The sequence below is a fragment of the Taeniopygia guttata genome, chromosome 2 (genome assembly GCF_048771995.1).
Source record: "Taeniopygia guttata chromosome 2, bTaeGut7.mat, whole genome shotgun sequence".
Taxonomy (NCBI): domain Eukaryota; kingdom Metazoa; phylum Chordata; class Aves; order Passeriformes; family Estrildidae; genus Taeniopygia; species Taeniopygia guttata.
The window spans coordinates 8,782,026-8,807,191 of NC_133026.1; the positions used below are offsets into that span (position 1 = coordinate 8,782,026).

The window sequence follows — 25,166 nt, forward strand, 5'->3', positions numbered from 1 at the left end:
TAATTTATATGCATTAGAAAGACTTTTGGAAGAGAAGATGAAGGTTTCCATGCTTGCCACAGTGAAAACTGTGATTAAATCTACTAAAGTAACTACTACAAAAATCCTGCGAAGTATCTTCTTGCACATCTAACATCTTGCCCCAGCTACATGCTATATGCAAGTTTAGATTTTCATTTATTTTTCAGCTCATGTCTATTATTTTTCCCTGTACACCAACCTAGGGGTTTTCAAGCATTCCTTTTGGGGATGTCAATGCCATTCCCTCAGCACTGGAAACAGAGGGAATCCAGTTCCTCTCCTGTCTCAGGACACTTAAGCCCCATGTCTTTCACTGCTCAAGAGCAGGCTGCTGAGAGCTCCATGGAATATTGGTGGGCTGCAGTTCCACCTTTCACTGAATACCAAGCTATGTGCTGAAAGCAAATCCAGTCTCTTGGCTGGTGTTAGGGGAGCTCCCAGGAAACATCCTAAATCCATACCCAGTTAGTAGGCACCTACAAACAGCCTAGGTTAATGTTTAGGGGTGCTCCCAGCACACATCCTAAACATACACCCAGTTAGGAGGCACCTACAAACAGCCTAGGTCCACTCCACAAGTGATATTAAACTGCAATACAAGCAACTGTTGAGAGACTTCTGCAAGGAAAAGGGCAGCCAAGCATCACCTAAATCATCACATTCCCCAGCTGAACACTACTTCCAATAGATTCTTGAATAACTACTGGGTCATTGCTCTGTGTTGTACACAAGCAGAATCACCATGACAACATAAAATATTCAGCAACAAATATTTTACAGTTCCCAGCTAACATCAAACACACAGAATGATTATCATTACCCCACCACAGCTTCAAAGACATTCACTGCCTGCACCTTTTTGTGTGCCTGTGTGTAAATGCACATACATGTGTCACTATAAACATCTGAGAAGATGAATGTTAAACTGAAGCAATGGCTGATTTCAGCACAAAGTCACTACTCCTCCACAATTTTTAAGCACTGGAACAAAGATGACCACCATGATCTCCCCTATCAAAGGTACTTCCCCTGACCAAGCAACTTTGAAAGCAGACTCAATGAGACCTCAGAGAAGGAAAGCTTAAGATATGACAGAAGACTGAAAAGCAGGAGAGAAAAAAGAGAAAATTTTAAAAATTAAGGCTAAAGTAAGTCATCATGACACATACATTGTTGGCTGTCTTACAGTAAAATTCCTTGGTTTTCAAAACTGCAGTAGTTGCATAAATTATGGATGGATGGCTTATCCATGCAGTTATAAAAGCAAATCAGAAGATATGTACAACATGATTTCCAGGCTTACAGAACCAATAATTTTCCATAACTGGTGCCTGCCTGTTGCATCACCCATTTCTATTCTAAGCCAAAGCTTCATACTTGACTTCATGTTTTTTAAAACACTTCATAACAGAAGCACCTTATTAAGAAATCCAAGATTTTAAGACTAAATACAGCAAGTCTAAAACCATTATTGTAATTATTATTTTTCATTACTTTTTAATATAATGTTTTTATTTATCAAATTCACCAAATAACTCCTAGAATATAGAAGAGTGCTCTGATTTTTAATGGATTACTACCTAAGATTTTAAATAACAATCAACTGAAACACAAAAAATTCTCCAAATTAATAACAAAAACTCATATTGCAGGAAGGCAAGCCTCTTGCTGATGTAAGTTTGTTGTCCTTCAAACAAGGCTGAAATAGAGTAATTTACCAATCCAAGCTACTGTCCAAGCTGGAAAACTACTCAATTGCTCTCTCTGGCTCAGAACATTCTCACATTAGAGAGCTGATGAACAATTCAAAAACAAAACCAAAGCAAACCACACATACACAAGAGCCAATCTTGGAAAACCTGGCGAGGAAATGTACACTTGTAACATTTGTTACAGGCTAAGATGTTGAAATTTTCTGGTTTGGGAGAAGAGGCTACCAACAGTGAGACTCCTGACCAGAACCACTCTACTCTAAATATTGTATCTGAAGCAGTACATTACAGGTATAGCATACATACCATTAAGCTTCCTCTGAATTGCTTCTTCCTCTAAAGTGATGATATACATCTGCTCATCTAGGTCTTCCAGGATCTGTATTTAGAACCAGAAACAAGAACTGAGTATCAGACACTTGTCTTCCTGACTGAACTTACATAATTAGAGTGACTTTGCTCCTCTAACCTGTACTTTAAATATACAGTCTAGAACTTTACAATAGTGACACAAATAAGAACTTCACAGATTATTCTATCCTGTTACACAACTGTATCTTTACTGTAAGCAAAGTTACTTTAAAGTTTTTATTTCAAGCTAAGGCTTTTATGTTCACTTCCAATCTAAAGATACAGAACAGTATGTCTGACCCACATTCAAATTGTATCAACCTTCACACCCAATTTAAACAAAATAACCAAAGATTTTTAAAAAATTGTATTAAAAAGCAACTTTCTACATGAGCCAGTTATTTCATGAGAATATAAATAAATGAAGTTGATCTACCTCACTACCAGGTGCTTTGATACTAAAGATAAAAATAGCAATTTTCTTTGTATTTTCAGGGTTGAACTGACTAATGGAAACAAGATCTAAGGGCACCCAAATATTAGTAAATACAAACCAGGACATGTGACACCGAAGTCACTAGAGCACTTGTACATGGTATAAACTTCTCCATCTCCTCACAGAGTTCAGAACATGAACCAAAGAGTATCTGTGTGTAACAAGCTCTTAGAGATGACAACTACCCACATTTCACGATCTGTGTGTACCCCAGGTACCCTTTTTGTTATCCAGACTTTGTTTGCTCTTGTGTTCTTTGCTACTGAACTCAGAATATGCCCACACTTTTCAGGCACTGGTAAAACACAGCAGGAAATACTGGTAATAAATAATATTAGTAGCATTGACATAAATTGAAAAATCAGAGGAAGTCTGTATGATCATAAGAAAAACTCTGTAAAGAAACATGTGGCGTTCTAACTTTTTTTTTGTCAGGCTTGGGATTAAATGTGTGAGACCATATTTGTTTGGATTCAGATGTTTATTAGTTCTTATCTATATAACAATCTCACAAACTTTGAGTTCTACAGTACTTCACTTAAACTAAAAATGGAGATGTATCCCTCTCTGTAAGGTTTTTATGGCTAAATTGTCTAATTAAGAAATGACACTTAAATTATTTTTACTTTCAACTTAATAACTACTCGTGTCCCGCAATAGGGATTTTTTAATCTAATTACAGAGTACTACTTATACTTATGAAGAAGGACTAGTTTGTCTTAAAACTTTAATTTTGTTTTATATATATTATTATATTTTAAAAGTTTAAACTCTAAGCTTTCTACTATGTGATATTACACACTTTTATTCAAACTACACACTCAATATTAGTTTTATCATTCAATTTCGGAAGCTTTCTCTATGGTCTGAGGTCAAATGTAATGTTCTCTTGCGGTTCAGTACTTGTCAGCACAGAAAGTCTAAAATTCTCAGTAACCAGAGTTCCAACAGGAACAGGCTTTTGTGCCTGAAATGTGAAATAAGTACATAAATACTGGTTATAGAAACTCTGATGAACTGAAGAGTTCTGCACAGGACAGAACTGGGCAGCCCAGGAGGACAGAACCCGACAGCCTGGGAGGACAGCACCGGGCAGCACTTACTGTTGGCTTCACCAGCAGCTGACCCATTACTGTAAACATCCGTGAGAGCCCCACTGGTGTGCACACTGCAGAGGAAGAAGAGCATGCAAAACAGTCATTAGCATTAGTTTTTATTTGGATGCTACGTGTGCTATTCCACATATAACCATTCTTTGGTTTTGAAAAGAACTGCAAGACTTTAAAGCTCCAACATGAACATTTAAGCACATTGCAATCACACGAATTTTGAACAAGACAAGCATCTCTCCCCTCCCAAGACCTTAACTGTGATTTTTTTTTTTTTTTTGTCATCAAGGACCACCATATGATCAGAGATCTTAAACTTCCTCAACTAATTAATTATTTATTTAAAGCATCTGGCACCAGAGGCTATGTCTTCACTAGTAAACTCAGCAGTGCCAGGATGCATTCCTGGGCTTTAAGACTGGATTGCCTACACCAGTAAATTGTTAGAACTATTCCTGGCATGATTTGCCCTGGGCCAGTTAACGCTTTCCCAAATAATTCTCAGTGTAGTTCTAGAATTGAGGCAGTCCAGGGACCATTTTCATGAGCCAAAGCTGCACAGACACCAGCCAACTGCAATATCCTGGATGAAGTGACACTGGCTGGCCACAGCAGTGGAGAACATCTTGGGTATATTTCATCTTTTAGCACAGGTGTAGCTGCAAGGCCAAGAGATCCTGAAGCTGCTTTGGTCTCAAAGTTATCCTTCAACTTCCATTGACAGTAGGCTCAGCTACCAGACTTTAGGTTACTTTCTACGAATTAACAACAGGCCCTTTCTGATCCTAGCCTGTGATGGTTTTCAGGGATGATGCATGTACGCTTCTTTGGAGAAATGCTCAACCATGATAATAGAAAATTACTAGTAGAAAACAACAGTTTAGGGAAAACTGCCTTCAAATACTGAAATGAGTCAGAGATGAAAGAATTTATAACAATATGGATGATATGGACATCTATAGTTTCCATCATAATGAAACATTGTTACCAAAAAAAACCAAGAAAAGATTTTATTGTGAGGATTGAATTTATTTTTATTATCTAGTGTTTCACTGTAGCTACTGCATATTATAATAAAAATACAAGAGTATTCAAAATCTAACTTAAGTTAGTCTTCCTTTACTGCAGAAGAATCCTGCAGGAAAAGGAGAAAAGACAAACAAAGTGATGCTCCAAATCACCACTGCAATAGGCTTTACTCAAACACTGCTTTAGCAATTAAACCAGCTGAAGCTCTAAAGCTCTATCCCAGCAGCCCCACTGCTGTATATTGCCCTTTCAGCTACACAGATCCAACAGCTTGGAGGGCCTTCACCTCAGTGATTTGCTTAAGTTACACATTTCCAAAACCTGGCATTTAGTCACAATAATTTCAGTGAACAGGTTTGCAACAGCCCCAGAACAGAGGCTGAGTTTTAAGCTCTGCTGAAGCAAACTGCAGGGCAGATTTTAAGTTTTGCAAACCAACTTCCCATTAAAATGTTACGCCCCTCTGTGAATGCCACTCTGGAACAGCCTGCACAAGACATTGAGAAGCCAATTGTTTAATCCTCCCACCTTCCTCCAAAGTGGATTTGAGAACCTGCACATTTGAGAACCTAAGGAGACTCCCCGAGGTCTCTTTCACAGATCTGTTTAAAGGATATCACTAATTATCATTTCCTACCCTTTCTCCACAGTGACAGCCCCATGTAAGCTTTGAACCTGTCAAGCTTGGAGAATAGATGAAACCATAGTAATCTAGAAAGGGAGATCTTCTGTCCCTCTCAGAAAGTTTCTAGAAATTATTCAAGGAGGGGGCTGAGACTATTAAGTGGGATTTTGAGCCTTCCATCATGTTTCTTATTTCCCTAAACAAGGATGACTGAACTCTGGCTAGAAGCACTCAGTGTTGGGTTTTTAGTGCATTTGTTTCAGATGCAATTGTGTAACTGACCTGCAGACTGACCAGAGACCAGCTGTGTGATTATGAAAGCTGGCTGCACTGCCTTCCAACTCCTGCCTATACAGCAACATTTTCAATTACAAAAGGAAGAATGGTAGTTTACTGAATATAGGACAAAATGTTCCGAAATAATTTTCTCACCATACTACCAGCCTCCTGCAGATATTTCATTTAAAAATTGTGCTTTTCTTTGCAGAATGGAGTCCCTATTTTTCAACTGCCTGCTTTAACAAGTTATTAGTCAAAATTGGGTAAGTTGTGAAGTTTCTCAAAAATTGAAAATCTAAGGTACAATTTATTTAAACTTCAGAACCCAAATCTAACAAATTCACATCTAAATTTAATCAGAAAAAGAAAATCCCACTCAACTTTCACAATCAAAAAGTTTCCTTTAACCATAAAAAAAATTGAACACGATACAAAAAATAAACTCCACCATAATACCATTCATCTTTTGGAATAATGAGGAAAATACTTACACAGCAGTAACAAGCATCCCATCAGTGATATACAGGAATATAAATACGGGAGGTAGAATTCCCAGAGGTCTGTAAAGAAAACATTGAGTACAGCTTTAGCTAATTACCAAGAGGCTACTTATATAACAGAATTTAACATCAAAATGGTGCTGACTGAATTCACAACTTGTGGAATACTCACATAGCATGTACTAGAAATACATTTGACTGGAAACCTGCATTTCTGTATTTACAATGGAACCAGGTGAAGGTTCTTTTGTATTCCATACCATATAAAGACTCCATACTGGCAGCATCATTGTCTATGAGTGCTGAAGCCACCCATACAATTCCAAGGATAAGCAGTGCAAGAAGAATGAGCATTACAAGGGTTTCCAAAATCCGTGCTCTGATGCCCTATGGGCAGAAGAGGGGAGAGAGAGGGAAAAAACACAGCCAAGAAGTTTGAATCAGGTATTTTCAAACGTTTTTAAAATTACAAGTAAATAGCAGATTCTTCTTCCTAAATACATACTCGCATTTTATCATGTAGACAAAAGCATAACATGTAATGCACATTTAAAAGGTAGTGCATAAAAAAAGGAAGTACTTATGGCTTTATAGTGCCCAGATTGCATTTTTCCCCTTAAACCCATAGAAAAACGCTTTAAATAGCATATGCCTTACAGTTCTCATTAATCTCATTATTCCATAAAGTACTCTTTATACCATATGATTTTGTTCAAGCATTTTTAAAAGATGGATTACTTTTCTAATACTTTCAGCAAAGAAAGTGGATTAGCAAATTTTTATCTATGATTCCAATCAAGGGAATGGAAAGCCAATTATGGCAAATAGCCAAATGGCCCGGCAAGCATTAAACCCTGCGCAGGTACAATGCAGCAATTCCCTGAAAATCGCTGGGCAGCCGCAGTCTGCGGAGCCCTCCAGCGCTCGGCTGCCGAACTGCGGCTCCCCGGCCCGGCCCCGCACAGAACAGCCCCGACAGCTGATTCACAAATAGATATATATATATATATATAATATATATGTATACCAAGTAACATACCAAAAAAATTCAGATTTACTTTTTACTGGCATCAATCATTTAACTCATTTGGAGTAATACAGTGATTGGGATGCTTTCTTCCAAGTATATCCAGATCATTAAGGAACCATCAGATTGATATTTAAATAATAATTTTACTTTTTATTTGCCAGTATATTTCTCCACAAGCAAATCCAACTTGTTTTTCAGAAACGTTCACCCCAGCTTGGGGATATTTAATGGCAAAGACTACTTGATAGTTAAAAGCAGAAAATTTGTTTTACTTTATTATTTTCCCTATTTTTATCACATCTTTCCTTTCTGCTTAACTAGGGGTTTACTTAAGGGTAATCTTTATATGACATTTACCCTGAAAATTATGCTCTGTACATAATCATGGCATCCAACCATGAACGAGGACCCCAGGCATCCTAACCATGAGCACTGATCTCTTGTAGCACACCAGTTCCTCTCCTCCACCAATCCTCTGCAGAACTGAAAGATTATCACTGACAACTCACTCCATTTTGCTCAGGGCAGAAAATTTTTTATATTGCACAGCACACACAGATTACAATTCACACTCATTTAAATATAGTGAAATCTTAATACTTTAAAGAACTTTCATGAAGTGATAAATAGAAATATTCTGTCATGGACACTAATGAATACTTGGTAATGGTCCAGGATAAAAAAATAAATTAAGATACTTAAAGCACATAGGTAAATACTTAATCTCAATTAGGCACCCATAAGACTGTGCCCTATGAAAACATTAATGTTCCAGGCACATTAGTTCATACTTACATACACTAGAGTACCTGCCAAATAGCTGCTATTTGAAAGAAATGAAAGGTACCAAATTTTCTCCCCTGTGCACATGACGAAAACCTCTGGAGAATCTGGAATGATTGAAGTTGGCAAGGACCTCCAGAGGTCACCTGGTCCACCCCCTGCTCAAGCAGAGACACCTAAAGCTGGTTGCCCAGGAATCTTTTGAGTACCACCAAACCTGGAGACTCCAAAACCTCTCTAGACAACCTCTGGCTTCATTTTCAGTAAGACAAGCTGCCCCCTGGAATACTTCTAGTTTAAGGAAGTCAAATTTTCATTTGACATTTCCTTTTCATTGGCCAAAAAATACTGTGATCCTGATTAGGTTGGAAGAGTAAAAAAAAAAAAGTCACAAAATACACAAAATGTAATTAAGCTCAAAATTATAAAATTAAATAAAATTAAGCGAACAATGGAAATGCATATTAAGGTGGTGGGCTTTCATACACTCACTGCTGTACACTATGAATACTGCTACAACTTCAGGTTACATTTCTGTGCATGAGGGGAAAATGGTGGAAAAGAAATAAGGGAAGTAAGAAGACCTGGAAAAATATATTCCTTTTAAAAAAATCTTGTCTAACACAAAGCCTGCTATTAGAAAGACTATTTGCCACTCTTAAGATTAGAAAATTTGAATCTGCAACCAGGACACATTTTTATTAATGGAAACAGACAAAGTAATATAAAGCATGGTTGGTTCTTCAAACACTCCCTGAAGATATCAGAGAAAAAAAAAAAAAAAAGAGTGACGTGAACAGAGAGAAGGGCTCAGAAAGCACCCTCACTTTTTATACACTGGGGTTATTCCTACTCTCCAGGGACATGCAGAGAAGAGGGAAGGCTGTGTACACCAAGAGGGAGAAAGAGATTAACTGGACCAGAAAGAGTAAAATTATAAAACTAATTCACGCTTAAAAGAAAGGCAGAAGTGTCGAAAAGAGTCTGATCTTTGGTCTTCAATTCATACCTAAACTTCTCTGCATGTCAATAAAGGAAAGGGACACGTTCCTGAAATAGACTCAGGATCAGTGTTTAGGAAGCATGAACACCTGCCACTTTGAAGGAAGGCAGTACTTCTCTTTCTCAACAGCGATTTTGATTTTAGTAGCTCTCCTCTTTAAAGTCTTTTTCCATGAAGGTATCTAGAATAAAGCACCAACTGTCATTGCACTACAAGCCCATAACAACAGCCCTGGTAACTACTGAGCAGGAAAACAAAACACACCTAACACCTTACAAATTCTTCCAGCTGAGTTTCAGATTATCCATAAAGCAAAAGCCACTCCTGAAAGTCAATGTCCTTCATGGTTCCCTACTGTCCCTAAGCAGAAGTCTGACACCTTACTGACTGACTGACACATTAAAGGAGTCTCTTATGGAAAATGAAAAAAATATCGTAAACAAAAAATTTTGGAAGCGAATTACTATAATCCAATAGAAATTGTAATTTAACTGTTTATCAAGAGAATTGGAGAAAATAACTGACAGATTATATCCTCAAACCCCCAACTTTTTTTTTTTACACTTCAAAGTTTCACAGCTTATGAGTCCACAGCTCACCTACACTTTCACTCACAGCATATTTTCAAAATCCACCTAGTTCTTTAACATGAGCACTTAACCAAGCAAAGTATTTTATTAAAGGAAAGATATTTAACACATCAATCCCAGCAGACTGCAACTTGCCAGCAGCTCAGTAATATCTGTCATCTTCTCTCTGCACTAATGGGGGGAGTGGGAAAAAAAGAGCATTTGAAGCTCTCAAGGCCTGCCTACAAATAAAAGCTGTCCTACAAACACATTCTAAGGATCTTGTGGTTTGTACAGCCTTAGCAATATCTGACTCTCAGACTTCTAATTCTTTAAAATTCAATTGTCAACACAATCAGAAATTTTTATAGCTTAATCCTGAGCTACTTATGATGCCTGGAGCACCAGGCCTAAGGGTTCATGTTTCCAGAAAAGCCTAATTTTAGCAGGAAAGGTTTTAATTATATTTTAAGTGTTCAGACAAATTTTTAATTGCTACTCTGTATCATCAAAAACTTCCTGTTTTTCTTTTCTATTATGATTAACACAGATAAGTCATCCCAGATGACAAATAGGCAAAAGATATTGAAAAAGAGCACATGGCCAAAAAAGGTAATTCTTCATCTGAAAAACCCAATGAATTACAAATGGCAACAACAGTCCTGAAGGAATAACAGATGTCATACAAGCAACTCAGCATAATTACCAAGGAAACCACCTCTCCCCTGCAGTACATTTGTGTTGAGGGATGACTATTATGCCACTTACAACACATTAAGACTTTTCCTGCTATATGTATCAACACGTAACACCTAGAGACTGTTTTTACTTTAGAAGATAACATGTGTGGTGATAGGTCCTTACAGCTTTTCAATAAGGAATAGGAAAATTTATTGATAATGGAGACAAAAGCGTTTGGGTTATTTTTTCCCCATTTAAAATTCTGTTACTACTTTGAATTATACAAATGTAACAACACAACATTCTTTGCCATTAATCTGGCACCAGTAACAAGTGAAGACCTTGCTCTGCACACTGGCTGTCCACCAGGTTTCAGGCCTCTCACATACCCAGCAGCTGGCACAGGGATCTCTCCTGACTCACAAGGACAGTGCACAGGCAAGAAACCTCCTGCCTGCTCCTCTCTCCATTAAAAGCCTCATGGAAACTCTGGAAAGTTTAAAAGGAAATTTCTGACAACTGCCATTCTAACAATGATAAGGTAAGGCATGCACCACATTCCAGGAAAGATACTGTGGAAGATAATGTGGCACAACCCAGGCCAGAAAGTCACAAGTTGTTACTTTTGGGGAAAGAACCAATAAATAAATGAAAGCAATCAAGCCATTTCTTGCCAATTTTTTGCTCTGCCAGTTGTGAGGAGAAACACATTGTGAAGAAAATATTATTCTTCAGAAATTTAAGCATAGTTTTTAATGCTGTCTAATGCTATATGGATTTTAACAGATACATAGTAATATTTACCAAGAGTTCTTTCGTTTAAATGATGAATAATGATTAGAAAACCTTTCAGTATGTTATTATCTCTTTTTGCAAGAGGAAAAAATCCTGATAAAGTGAAAGAACTACAGCCCCATCCTTACTTTAAGAAAAAGCATTTCTTTGTTGGAATATTACCTGACTACAGATTTTGATGAACATATTATTAGCTCCTATAAAATTGACATTTTTGGATCTACATTGCTAATGCAGGGAATGGAATGTTTTTTACTAATTTGACATTTTAATCTGGTTCCAAATTGTGCAGGAAGAAAAATAATAAAACATCCTATCATCAATGAAATAAAAATTACATGTTACACACAAAACCTGAAAATGCTAACTAAGTTTCTATGGTGCTGAAGATGTGAACACAGTTCTGCCTGGACATCTTGACCTCTTGCAAAGTAGGTAAACACCACTTTTTCCACCATGCCCTGACCCATGGGGAAAGCCTGGGAAACATTTCTGCAATCATGGCACATTTAAAGTACACATGACGCCCATTGTTCTCACATGACAGAAAGGAGTCTTAGTAACCTCAAGATTTGTTCAGTGAGGGGCTGATGGCAACAAGCACCCATGATAACATCTTCAGGAGAAGTGGAGGCACTAAAAAAGGGAGAATTACACTGGGTATGAGGTTGGGGATGTTATATATTAACCCCAATTACATTTTTACCATGTGACACCCCTGAGATGAGTGTCAAGCATTTCATCCCTTTCTATGGTTTGACACCAGACTTGGAGCAATCCTTGCTGTGACCTATTCAAGACAGTCCACAAACAAGTTTTTAATAAGTAAAGGAGAACAATTTTGCATCAGGCAACATTAAACACATACTACATTTAGCACACAGATATTTAGTCAAGGGGTCATTACCTCATGAGACTACACAAATTACTAAGTCAAAAACAGATGCTATCGTTTTAGGAAAACTCAGTTCATTTTAAAAATGTAGCTGCTAATGACTCATAACCTTCATGAAACAAGCTAAGAAAATTTTAATCAAGAATTAATATATTCGGGCAGCAGATTCAAGGGAGTAGGGGAAAAAAAACCCCAACATTTCCTTGCCCATACAAGAATCAAATACTTCAGACTATAACTAGCACCGACTGTGTCTTCTCCCACACCACCTCTTCCCTCACAGAATCTTCACAGCCTATAGGGATTTTAAGATTAAAATGAGCATTTTTTATCACAAGTATAGTTTAAAGCCTATATTTATTTTCCACACAATACAAACATGAAAAATTCAGTCATAAAAAATTCTCAGCAACTTTCAGCTGATTTTTCTGTTAGTGTCTTTTCTTAAATAGTTTCACAGTTGTTACCATGCTGTCAATGAAGCAAGAGTAGGCAGGCAAAATACTGAACAATATCAAGCCTAACAGCCACACAGGATAAGTAATAAAATCCAGAAAATTCTTAAAATCCAGAAAAATTGAAGTTTTGTTTGAAAAAAAGCCAAAATTATTTCTTTGGGTACTGGTTTAAGACATGTAACAATAAGCACTAGAGTTACACCTGCCAAGTTGGAAGTGAAGGACCAAAAATCCCCCAAGTAGAGCCCAATAAAAAGATGCCTTTACTTAATAGCCTGGGGAGGAGGCCACTATTCAGGATCCAGTACACTCACTGCATGACTCTTCTGCCAAAGAAATCTTATGCTCATTTCTTCAGTGTCCCAGAGGAGCATCCAAACCACAGTGTTACAGCACAGTTTGGGGTCCATACCCATCAAACATTCCTGTTGGCACCGCTGCACACAAATAATTTAGTGAAATAACCTAAGAACCAAGATGGATTCCTTGCAGACTTTAGTCCTTGGGACCAGAATAAAAAACAGTTCTCACTTTTCTCCCTAAGATCTATTTAATTATCCAGTGCAAGATGGATTCTAGTGAGAATGATAAGGTGGGATTCATTTATTGACTAGCAGTTAAGGTGCTGTTTCAAATACATGGATTGAAATAACCCAAGCAAGGAGCTGGCTCTTCCACATTAGGCATCACTCTTGGAAATTTAATAGAGAAATAGTACATATGAGGTATTATTGCTTACAAATTTTGTATCAGAATACATACCAATTTCTTAAAATGAGGAAAAGCTAGACAGAATAGCAGCCAAAATGCAAGCAGACACTAACTGGAATAAAATAATCACAGCCTACAGCTGTCAGATGTACATGACTACCCTGCTGCAGCACGCCCTAAAAGGGATGGATGCAGATATGTGGACATCCAACCCAAACCTTCTGGGGAGAAGGGAAATGAGAAAGGAAAGGATAATCACAGTAAAATGGTCACTGTTCCAGTGTCACCCCTTTCCCCCACAAGTTTGCTCTGTTGTTCCATTCATTAGCCCAGCTCTCACTAATTAGCTCTCAGATGATCCACTCCCTCCCTCCACCTAGTTTCCCAGACTTTCCAATGCCACCTGCAACAACAACATAGGAGCTGTGGGATTTCTGACACTATGAGTCTCCCTCTAATCATCGACTTTTGGATCAGAAAAAATCTTTCCTGCTAGACTGGCCTGATAGGAAGATAAATAGATGTTTTCCAACTTCTTTGTAGCTTGGCAGAGCATTAAGATAAGTAACGTTAAGTATAAAGAAAGATTTGGAATTTGTGATTGTGTTTCTGGCAGAAAGAAACCCTGAAGACAGTTACCAAAAGCACATGACATGTACAAGCACAAAGGTCACTCTTAAAGTTCTAAAATAAGTAAAGAAAACAAAAGTAAAACCCCTGAAGTCATGTCTATTACTAATGCTCTGATAGGGTGAATAAGCCCAAGAAGAAAGCACACTTCTAGGAACTGGTCAAAGCACCAGAATGCTGGAAGCTCCTATTAATAAGCTGGAAAACTCCTGAAAAAGGTATAAAAAAAAGGACAGGGATGGGAGAAAGTCTTTGGTTCTCCCTCCTCCCCCTCCTTTGTAAATAAAATTGTTGTCTGCCTCACAAATTTTCACTACAGACATGTAAGCTCCTTCCTTGTCAGTTCAGAATAAGCGATTCCAAATATAGAGCTATTCATAATGTCAAGTAATTTTAGTAATACTAAATAAGTAATACAGACTATAGGTGTAAATATCACATGGTTATCAGTATCAAAAAGCCACTGCTTTCAGAGAAGAAATGAAAAGTAGTGTCTGCCTAGTAAAGTTATATTTAATAAATGAAAACCCATTAGAAAAATGTTTATTGCCTTTCTATGATTAAGACAATTATATTAAACCTTTCAACTATTAATACAAAAGTCCCTGGAAATTTTCTTCTGTGAATTAAAATTGCAATTATAGTAAATCTGTGAAGTATTTTTAAATTTTACTATAAAGAAACAAAAGTCCATAAATAGACTTAAAATAGAGACAAAGTTTTGCTTGTTCTGAACAGTCACTACTTGATGTCAATGGAGACTCAAATGAAGACACTAATGTGGAAACATCTAAATATTCAAATCTTAATAAGATAGTCCTCATGCATAAACCAGCTACTTTTAGAAAACAAATCACACCCTCCAACTAAAACTAACAGCAAATCAATTTAATGTTTCTAACCATTTATTGAAATAAATCCCAACACACTGAGATGGGAAGATGCTCACATTGCCTCTTGAAGGTTCTAACTCAGATATGCCAAATTCTTAGAGGCATCTGCCTGTTTCTAGACTAAGAAAGGGGTCTGAATCACAGCCATTTCAGGGATCTTGCATGTGTGAATACTTCCTTCCCAAAGGACAGCAATTTTTTCCATTAAATACTTCAGTGTTAAATTAAATTGTTACATGAATTCTATTATAAACTGACAAGAGAAATAAATAAAAGAAAAATAAATACATCTCTGTGTTTTTAGATATATATCTGTCATTTACCACAAACAGAAGGGCCATAGAGGGCATTAAGAATGCTCTATCTAAACAAAATTTAAAAGCTACTTATTTCTGCCTAAAAATAAGTGTCTTAGGAAGAAAGTATCTTTTAAAAGCCAGTGTTTCAGTTTATGTCAGTGATAAACTAAGAGATTCAAGCTTAGCATTGGTAGCTGTACCATCTGTACACTTCACATGCAGTAGAAGTATTTAACATGTTTAAACATGTTTTAATATTTTTGCTCATGCAGAACTCTGTAAGCTAGCCTAAAACCAATTAAAAACTCTTTTAAAAAAACCTCAATTTATCCACTGAGAGAGCAGCAAAGGAAAATATTCTCCTCTTATTCCATTTGCAGGCTTCCAGCTACATGTTAAGGCTCTTAGCAGAAACTATGGAAATTCTACAAAGCATAAGCATGCTACATACAGCACAAACGTGCAAGTTCAGGGCAATGTAGGCGTGGGGAAGCACAAAAGTTCAGCAATGCAGCCCATTCCTGGCTGGGGTGAGGTGGAATAACTAATGCTCCAGCGCTAGCTTCCAAAACTGAGTAGTTTTACAGATGCCTCTACCTACTCATAATGTGTCACCGAATGCAGTTTCTCACAGCATGCTAGAGAAGTCAGTCAGAAAACCAGATTTCAAAATAACACCATTTTCTTTTTGCAGTATTTTTACCCCAATATTACTAACAATACTCTGTTCATCTTGTTGTTAGTAATACTGGGATAAAAATATATCATCAGTTCAACTATGAATTTCCATAGCTCAAACACGTTAAAACACTGCCAAAAACCTGACACATTTTGATTTTCTATCTACATTACAGAATTGGTCACAAAAAGTAATTATAATCTCAACTCCATTCACAGTTGCAGAAAGGTTGAACCCTTGCCCAGATAACAAAGTGGCAGTGAGGCAGCCAGTGCAGAAAAGCTGTACCAAATAAACTTTACCATCAGCTTATCTCCTGGTAGCCTACTTTTTTGTACCTTACACTGAGGCCTCTTTAAACGAAGTACCATCTAATTTATGGAAGCAACCAACTGACATTTAACTACTTCAATGAAACGGAGCACAGATCACATCTCATCACATCTTGATCCAATGTGTGCAACAACCAAACATTCCCTTATTTCCCCTTCAGCTTTCCCCAGATACAGAACTGTTACTTATATTCAACAAACCACTGATCACCTACGCTAATATAAAAACAGCAGATTTTTGGATATAATGTCCCCAGCTGACTTAAACAAAAAGCCTTATAAAAACCTGATAAAATATTTTATGAATCTACAAAACCAAATTCACATTAAGCCATTATTCCCCATTTAGCAAGTTTCTCTCTCCTGGCCACTGATTCTTGAATTTCTTTTTACTTCAATCACAGTGAAACACACTATGGCCTTAAGCTGACAAATACATGGATGTTATTTACCTGTCCTGTACAGCCTTTGATCCTAAATGTCTAAATTCAGACATTCAGGAGGGAAAAAAAATTATGTGTTTTCAAGTCAAGATTTTGAAAAACAAAAGAATAACACAACCAAGATTCCCAACCTCTGTTGACTTACCTGCAGTAATTTTCATGCTCTTACAGTCATTGTGAAAGGACAGCGGACATCACTGCAAACAGACGTGACTTTTACAAAGGTATTTTCATTTCACACTAATATACTGCAGAGTTACAGATTCCAGTCACAGATTCAAAAAGGCAGGCCAAACACTCACCAAACTCTAATTTGCTAATATATGTACCTGTAAGGTAAGAATATTTTTTTCCTCTGCAGAAGTGCAAGCAAAGAACTTGGTAGTGTAAAGCTGTAATTTGAACATGTTTTCAGAATTTAGCGCAACACTTGTCAATATTACAAGCCAACAAGTTATAGTGAATCTTCTCATCTTCCCTTCCCAGCTGTTCTATAAACTCTTCTCATAGTTAATATTAGATGGGGCTATCCTCTACATTGCAAATTACAAACACATTCTACATTTAGCCATGCACAAGCTGTTTCAGAGACTTTAGTGGAAGCAGCAACCACACAAATGTTCAGGATAGGCACCATCCTTAAAGCAAGATTTACATTTAAATACAGTCCTTAACTCTGCACCTTACATCCTACAGATTATGTTACGGGTTTGTACAACTGTCAGCTAAGTATACTTTTATTTTAATTAGAAGAAGAAAAAAACAATCAAGCTACTTGCCAAATCAAATTCGAGAATCATCAGGATCTGCTTCTAAACAACAACAAATTCCAATAAATTTTAGGTGGTGTAATTTTAAAGGACTCCAGTTTAAAAACTGGACTTCATATCTGAACTTAACATGTTAGTTTATGTCAAAAATACAAAACCAAACAGCTGCCTTTGATGTGACTGATTAAACAACTTTTGTCTCTGGTATTACTAATGGAATGAGTAAATGGGTTGTAATATAATCTACAATAATTCAGTTGCATACTAGTAAACGTTTCATAGAGATCAGAGCACTAAAGTCTCAGTTCATGCTAAATAACTTTATAGACAAATAAATATGAGCTTAAATGCCAAATAAATATCCACTGTCAACAGGGCACCTCAAGACTATTTGGTGAGCCATGCACATAGTGGCCTGTGGGTATTGCAGACAGGGGTAGAAGTAAGCATAAAGCACAGTCAAATGCTGTTTGCAAACAATGTTCAAGAATCTTGAATTCTCCAAATCCATTCTACAGAAAAATCAAGGCAAATTTTAAAAACTAATCTTAGAGAATTTCATATTGGAAAATACTTCCAAGCCACTTATTTTCCAGTGTTTTGCAATATAGGAAAAATTTCTTTCCATAGAAATCTGTTTAAGTGAAAAAGTTTCTAAATGTAAATACTTCAAAGCTAATTTTGAACATGCTTCCTACATTGTCATCACACACTGTAAAATGTCTTTTACAATAGTCTACACCTATAGTTGTACAAAGTTCTACTGGTACAAACAGCAAAGCTGGGAGTACAGATTTTCTACAAGGAAAAATACAGATATTAGAATTTTCATACCCACCAAGAAATAAAAAAAGCAGCATGTTCACTTTTCACTGTATTTATTACTGTGCTTAGTACTGTGCTTGAAATTTGCATGTACAATGCACCGCAACACAACACATCAGAAATTTAGGCTTAGTTCAGTCCTATTTCATAGTGCAATGACTAGGAAAACTCATTGCTATTAATAAAGTGGATCAAATAAAATACTGAGGAGATGGAAGACATACACACTATTATTGTTCAGCAAGCTAGCAACAGTACAGCAAAATAAAAAAGATGTTTCAAAATTGTTAATAACAGTACTTGTGCAAAGCTTCAACTTTCACCCTCTCTCCAGAAAAGTAATTTTAGTTACAAAATGTATTTTTGAAAGAGAAGAAGGGAAGAAATTTGCCTTTAAAAGCAGAACCTCCTGCATTTCACTATTTTGTGAGGAACCTGCACTCCCATGTTATACTTGCAGGGGTTAAGCTGCAACTGCTAACACAGGCAGGGCTTTGAAGCCACAACAGCCAAATCTTTCTACAGTAGCAAGCACAACACAATAAATGTTCTGACCACTGGTCCAATTCACCTGCCTTCAGCATATGAACAAACTGCTACATTTTTAAGTGGTGTTTTTATTAAAATAAACTGAGAATTTGGGAAGAGCCATCAAGGAAAGGCAAGCAGATGGAGAGGCTAGCTGACACATAACAATAGCTGGTGAAATATTACTCTTATTTTCTGTAATAAACACCAAGATCAAAACATTACGCAAGTTAAATTTCCTTGAAAGGTTCCCAGCAGGAGTTTTCCTTTTTGTTTGTGCAGTACACGATTTCCTCTCACCCACAAAAAACATACCAAGAATGTGCATGTGCCACTAACACTAAGCAGCACTTCCTTAATCACTCATTTCCAACAATTTATGGATGATCAGTGGCAAAAACGAGCAAAAATAATGAAAGCATGCAATGAAAGCTCATTGAGACAAACCGGCTTGGACTTCCTACTCATTTCTGTGTCTCTTTAAGGTGGGGGTCTGATACAAATTAGCCACTGGGAAAAAAGTCATCTGGTCATAAAATACAGTACAGGGTCACTTTTATGTAAGTTTGCCAAAAGGGACATAAACCAGGACAATTTCAAACTGTGACACAGGATAGAAGTATATTAAAAAAATCTTTGTTCCTCCTCCATTGTGCTGTCATGTTGCTCAGCTTTATAGACATTCTGAGCACCAGCTCTGGCCTCTTCGCTTCCACCTGGTCTACCTAATTAATTAAGCAAGGAAGTTACCTCAAATTTTTGTACTATTTGTTTTTATTATCATGCACTTCTTTTGATGTTCCAGGAGTTAACCTCTTAATCCACAGACTCTGTGTGTTGTGTTCTGAACATTTTGGGATGTCTGGATAATTTGGATAATTGGTCAGGATGTTGCTGTCGCTCATGTTAAACTTTATGCTATGACTACAAGTTCAAAGATCAGTATTAAGGTAATATACTTCATAAAGCCTTTTAAAAACTACATTTGTGATTATGCAATACCTAGTTTTTCCAGTTTCTCACAGTAGTAAATTGCACTATTTGTATTTTCTTAAAAGAAAATTACTCCAAAACATCCTTCTCTTTGTCAGCTTCAAATAAAATACAAATTTCCATTGAAGTTACATCAAGAGAAAGGTCATATTTTAAAGGTCAAGAAAATATATGGCAATTATCTCCTCAAAAACGTTTGCCTCCTTCACACAGCAGCACACATGTAATTTTCTATGCAGTCTGTTACCACACATGGGAACATGAGCACTGTGACCTACTCAACTGTAAATAGCACAATTTTTCTTTTTGTTGGAGGGAATAATAAAGAAGAGGTTAATTCTGACATTAAGATACACTTTTGACAACTTTGTTTCATAACTACAATCTGAGCAGATCAGTGACAAAGAACTAAAATATCATCTAAACAGAAACATAACTTTATGCACAGTCTACAAAAGAAGACAAGAACAGAGAAAGATGTAAAGCAGTTTTTAATACTGATGCAAGAGATTAAACTGATATCAGGTACTCCTGAATCTTAACAGCATTGGCTAAGTTGCCAATTAATGATTCAAAGTCTTGAAAAACTCAGTCCACACGTGCACACAAAAATGTGTGTGCATGCATACACACATGGCAAATACATAGAGACATACATAAATATATACATATGTATATTATACACCTCCAGTACCGGCTGGATTATTATTATTATTGTCCTGACATCAGAATTGTTCAAGTGCCATTCAATGGAAACTAACAAGAGCAAAAACAACATTTAAGCTCTTTAGGAGGGCATGATCAGCCCCCTCAGACCCAAAATGCCCTTTCTGAATTCACACAGTGATTTTTTGGAAAACTAGCAGAGAATCGGTCTGAACTCCAGTGCAGCACTGCATCCATCCATGGCCAGGGACTCATTTCCCTATTTCTCTCTCCTGCACAATATGCAAGCCCTTGGTTGTTTTAAACTGCAGTCCTGGGGAAGCCAAGTGAGCCTCCAAAAGGGGCCATGTGCCATTTAGAAAATATACCAGCTGCCAGGGAAAATGGCTATAGGAAATTGGAAGTTGGTTAATCGAGTCCATTCTGATTCAGAACAGTTAAGGGAGCAATGCTACCATTCAGGAACATGGAATGAAAAGTTATACAAAGCTCACAACAGTAATTTGCGAGCTATCTGAAATATCAGCGCTTGCAAAAAAATCACATTATAGTCAATACATACAATCAACTCTTATAGCACAGTCTGTGATAAACAAACAGATGGCTAAAATCTTCAGGAGTCAGACCCACACATGACAATGACTAAAATTACTGTTGCTATTTAATCTGAACAAAGACAGCCATTAAAAAATGAAAAAAAAATCAATTTCAGGAATGAACCTCTTTTAATGATGCATTTTCAGAACTTTTATGGAAGTCCAACAAGTAATTGATACATTAAGACCTTCAAATAGACATCTTCAGTGCACACACCTATATCCCAAGTGACCTATTTAATCATTATAATGAAGGCAATTCAATGACAAAATGACCTGCATAAAAGCTTCCACTAGAACAGCCTTTTTATCCAAATTTTTATCTGAGCTGGGTATCTAGAACCAACTGCTTTCCCAACTCCCAACTGAAAGATTAAAGATCCATGCCAAACCTCTTTACTGAATGTCTTCACATTTACAGTAGATCATTCTTCTCTTAAATGCTATCACTTTTGCCAAATATATGAAGTGTTTTTTTTTTAAATTGAGATCACTAAAATCTGATTTTTTCCAGTGAACGGTAATAGCATTTGAACAATGTTCTATCTCTCTTGTCCATTACTTTGATGTGATGAATGACAAAATATGACTTTGTTTTAAAATGTACACAAAATAAATTGTTCAAATACCAAAATTCTATAAAGTAATCAAGGTCTCAAAATCTTCTTGGAAAAGAGGTAACAAACATGACAAAAATCTACTGAAAGTAAATCTTGATGGGAAATACTCTTCCTTTGCTAGAACTAAAAACTTTACATGCAATCATGAGTTTGATTAATCATTCATTTTCCCAGGTTCTAATCACCCAATTATGTGATGTAATTCTTTAAAACATATCTAGCAATTATTACAAGTAGAATCCTTTATCTACATCAGCATCTGAAAAGAACAGCACATTTAATTTTAACTATTACCTTAGTCCAGAAGTGCCATCTTCTACTCACTTTCCAAGAAAAGCAATCAAATACAAGGTATGTTCATATTACAACATCCAACAATTCCCGAATCTTGACCAGCAGCCTTAAGGCTCACTCCAAACCAGCAAAACAATGCCATCCATTTTGGATAATTTTAAACAGCAGTGAGATAGAGCAGACATTGCATAAACACCTGGAGTATTTGTACCACGAATCACACTTGGCTTCTGGGATGTTCCAAAGACATCCAGAACTCAAAGTAAAAAAAAAAAAATCCAAAATGGAATTTCCTCCCCTCTAATAGGTGGGTTTTGGTACTAAAATCTGATCTCATCTGCCCCCACAAAGAAGCAAACTTCAAAGCACCAAAAATCATCTTCTCCCTGGCACCTGCAGAAGATCATGGTTCTATCTTACCCATCTCATCTCACAAATGCTTTCATGCATAAATGTGCAATGGTCATCTGATTGATCTTGAATGGGACTTTTTGATAGCTACTACCATAAGAAAGTTACACATGAACTATTAAAATTTTCATGTAAAGTGCAAGTTTCATGTAGCTGGGATACACAAAACATCTGTTGGAGCCAAAAGAATTCTACCAGCAGAAAGACCCTACCCAGTATGCTAATGGAGAGAATCCTTGGTTTTTTTGGATTGCAGGAAACACAAACCCCATGAAATCAGTTAGCATATTTTTAAGAAGAAAAGATAAATATTAGTTATAGCTAGATACTTAAATGTCAAAAGGAAAATGGAGTGGCCTCCACATGAAACCTGGAAGGACAAAGGGAATTGCTAAAAGCTCTCAGCCCTGTAGATACCTGAAGTGAATGAAGAAGAATGGAAAGTGTTTTGCAGCCAAGATGGACAAGTTAAACAGAGTAGCCCATCACCAAACTCCCTGGAAGCCGACTGCATCACTCCGGTCACCCAAACTCTAACTGAAGTGACCTGGCTACTTCTGCAGTTTGAGCCATGCACAGCAATGCTGCAGCAGCATCAGCTCAGCCCAGGTGACACCAGACAACATTTCCACACCACCTGGGCCAGGCCCTGCCGGTGTTTTCTAACACAGCTGCATGGCTGTAATCCACCAGGCCCTTCTGCTGTGGAATAAAGTCTCTGTTTCTCCACATTACTCTCTCTGAATTAAAACTTTCCTTCACACAGTAGTTCCTAAGTTGTTTTTCGTTTGTTTTGCTGTCCTCTCTTGCTTCTCAAGTGAGCCCAAGAATCCCAACTTGAATGCAGCACTTCAGTTGAGTTTTCCCCAATCCCACCAAGAACCAAAAGGCAACTTCACTGCCTTCATGCCAGTTCCTGTCAATACAACCAGCAGTGATGTTTTCCTTCCAAACACAATTACCCCTTGTGGCTCTATGTTACGTGCCATGCTTCAGTGACTCATAGTCTTTTGCATCCATCTTTAATTCATTTTCATTCTCCAGATTTCAAGATCCCTTTCCAAGACCCTTTGCTTTCTGACAATTGTCATCCAAAGGGAGCAGAATTCCCTCAAGTGTAGTATCATTAAAAACAAAAGTGTAATCATTTGGATGATAAAGATTAATGGAAAAGTGCTACAATTGGTCCCCAGACAGTCATTCCAGTTTAATCTATTTTATATTTATGATTTGAAATTAATTTTGATGTGTCTCCCATTATAGTAATTTTTCACTGTATTTCTTTAGTTCGCATATTATTACACTCATTATCACCTTATTGTTCAAAAATTGCTTTGTCGAGTTCCCTGCTTCACTGAAATACTCAGCCCTCTCAACCTGAATATATTCAACTAAGTTTTTGGGATGTCTGAAATCTTTAAAATTCACAAATCAAGCTTGTATTCTCAGAGTAATCTCTTATTTAACCACTCTTCCCATTAGCAAGAAATCTGCCCTTCTTTTCCTTATTATTTTATTTCTAGTGCACTTCTTGAACCTTTTCTCCTTTTAACATCCCAACAGAATCACCTTCCAAAAAATAAAATCTTGATTGAATAATTTTATTTTTAAAAAATGTAATTTTCTTTATTTTAGTATACATGGCTTTTAAGGGGTCCTTTTTTCCCCCTGTATATCTGGCCTGTGCCAGAATGTGCAGCTGTATATAACCTTCACATAAGCACACATATGCCAGCATTAAATCCTCCCCAGTCTGTAACTTCAGTTTCATCAGAAACAAGGCTGAAAACGAAGTGTACACTGCAATTACTCTTTATTTAATAGTGTTTTCCTACCTTTTTTAAGCCAGCAAATCCTTCTGATTCCAGGAAGAAAAATGCAAAGGGCATCAACACAAATAAACACAGATTTGAAAAAAGAGAGGCAAGATTCCACAAACCTGCAACAAACAAGAAGTTTACATTATAAGCTTCACAGTTAAGTATATTACATTTTCCTCCCTTGCATATAACAATATGTATATGTTGCATATGTACAAGTGTCATAGGGCTATGGATATAGTTATTTACAGGTCACTGTTGAAAAATACCAATTTCTCTGCATAATGATCTTCAAACAAAACCTGGATACAACTTACCTTTCAATAGCAAATGTCTGAAACCTTGGGAGACAGACTGCAAGCTCAGGTGTACCACCTCCACAATCTCATTGAAGGTTCTTTAGAGAACCACTGCAGAAGTTCTCAGGACAAAAGTATTTTACTACTCTCAGTGAATCTCACAAAATCCATTCTGTATACTCCCCTTCTCCCATATTTTTCCAAGCAAACCATGGATTTCAACATGAGCAGTACACAACTGCCACCATCACCTCCACATCAGAAGAAGACATCATGGTAACAGCAGCCTCCCACAATGGGATGGGCTGGCTCAGTAGGCAAAAGAAGAGCAGCAGATCTTTTTCTCTCAACTTTGTAAGACTTACAACATCATCTCCCATGAACCCTCTCATAGCTTAATTGATGAGGGATGGGCAAGGTAAGTGGACTCTGAAGTGGACTGAACAGTGGCTGAGCTTCTGGGCTCCCAGGGCTGTGTGAGCAGTGGTATGGACACCCCAGGGGGCTGATGGTGGGACACCTTCATTAGGGACCTGGGTGGTGGGAAAGGGCACATCCCCAGCAAACCTGCTCAAGAGACAAAATGGGGAGCAGCAGTGTCCTGCAATTCTGGTGAACCTCAACAGGCAAATGGGCAGAGAGCAGAGAAGAGAGGACTTAGGGAGATTTTATCCATGTATATAAATATCTGATGAGGGAGGAACAAAGGAAAGCAGGGTCAGATCTTCACAGTGGTATCCCAAAGAGGCAATGAGCATGAACTGAAAAACTGGAAAATCTACTTACTCGTAAAAGGAAGGAAAAACAAACAAAAATCCCAAACATTTTCTATTGCCACAGTACTCAAGCAGTGCAATAGGCTGCCCATGGGTTTTGTAATCTCCATCATTCAATATACTCAAACCTAAAAGTGGAGTGCCTTGAGCAGCCTTCTCTGACTGACCCTGCCTGGAACAGGTTATTTCCAGAGGTCTTTCCAACCTCAACCATTCTGTGATCCATGTGAAAAATCAACAACTGA

The 25,166-nt window shown here is 37.1% G+C and overlaps 1 protein-coding gene across 3 annotated transcripts in view; it reads right to left on the minus strand.

Annotated features, from left to right (window-relative positions):
- LMBR1 (limb development membrane protein 1) overlaps nucleotides 1–25,166 on the minus strand; it is a 69,088-nt gene that overhangs the window by 20,140 nt on the left and 23,782 nt on the right. For all 3 annotated transcript variants that reach the window (XM_072925314.1, XM_072925316.1, XM_030264270.4), the window contains 5 exons: nucleotides 23,862–23,965; nucleotides 6,383–6,509; nucleotides 6,114–6,182; nucleotides 3,684–3,748; nucleotides 2,040–2,112 (listed from right to left, as the gene is read on the minus strand). In XM_072925314.1, coding sequence (XP_072781415.1) covers nucleotides 2,040–2,112; nucleotides 3,684–3,748; nucleotides 6,114–6,182; nucleotides 6,383–6,509; nucleotides 23,862–23,965 — 438 coding nt within the window. The remainder of the gene's footprint in view (nucleotides 1–2,039; nucleotides 2,113–3,683; nucleotides 3,749–6,113; nucleotides 6,183–6,382; nucleotides 6,510–23,861; nucleotides 23,966–25,166) is intronic.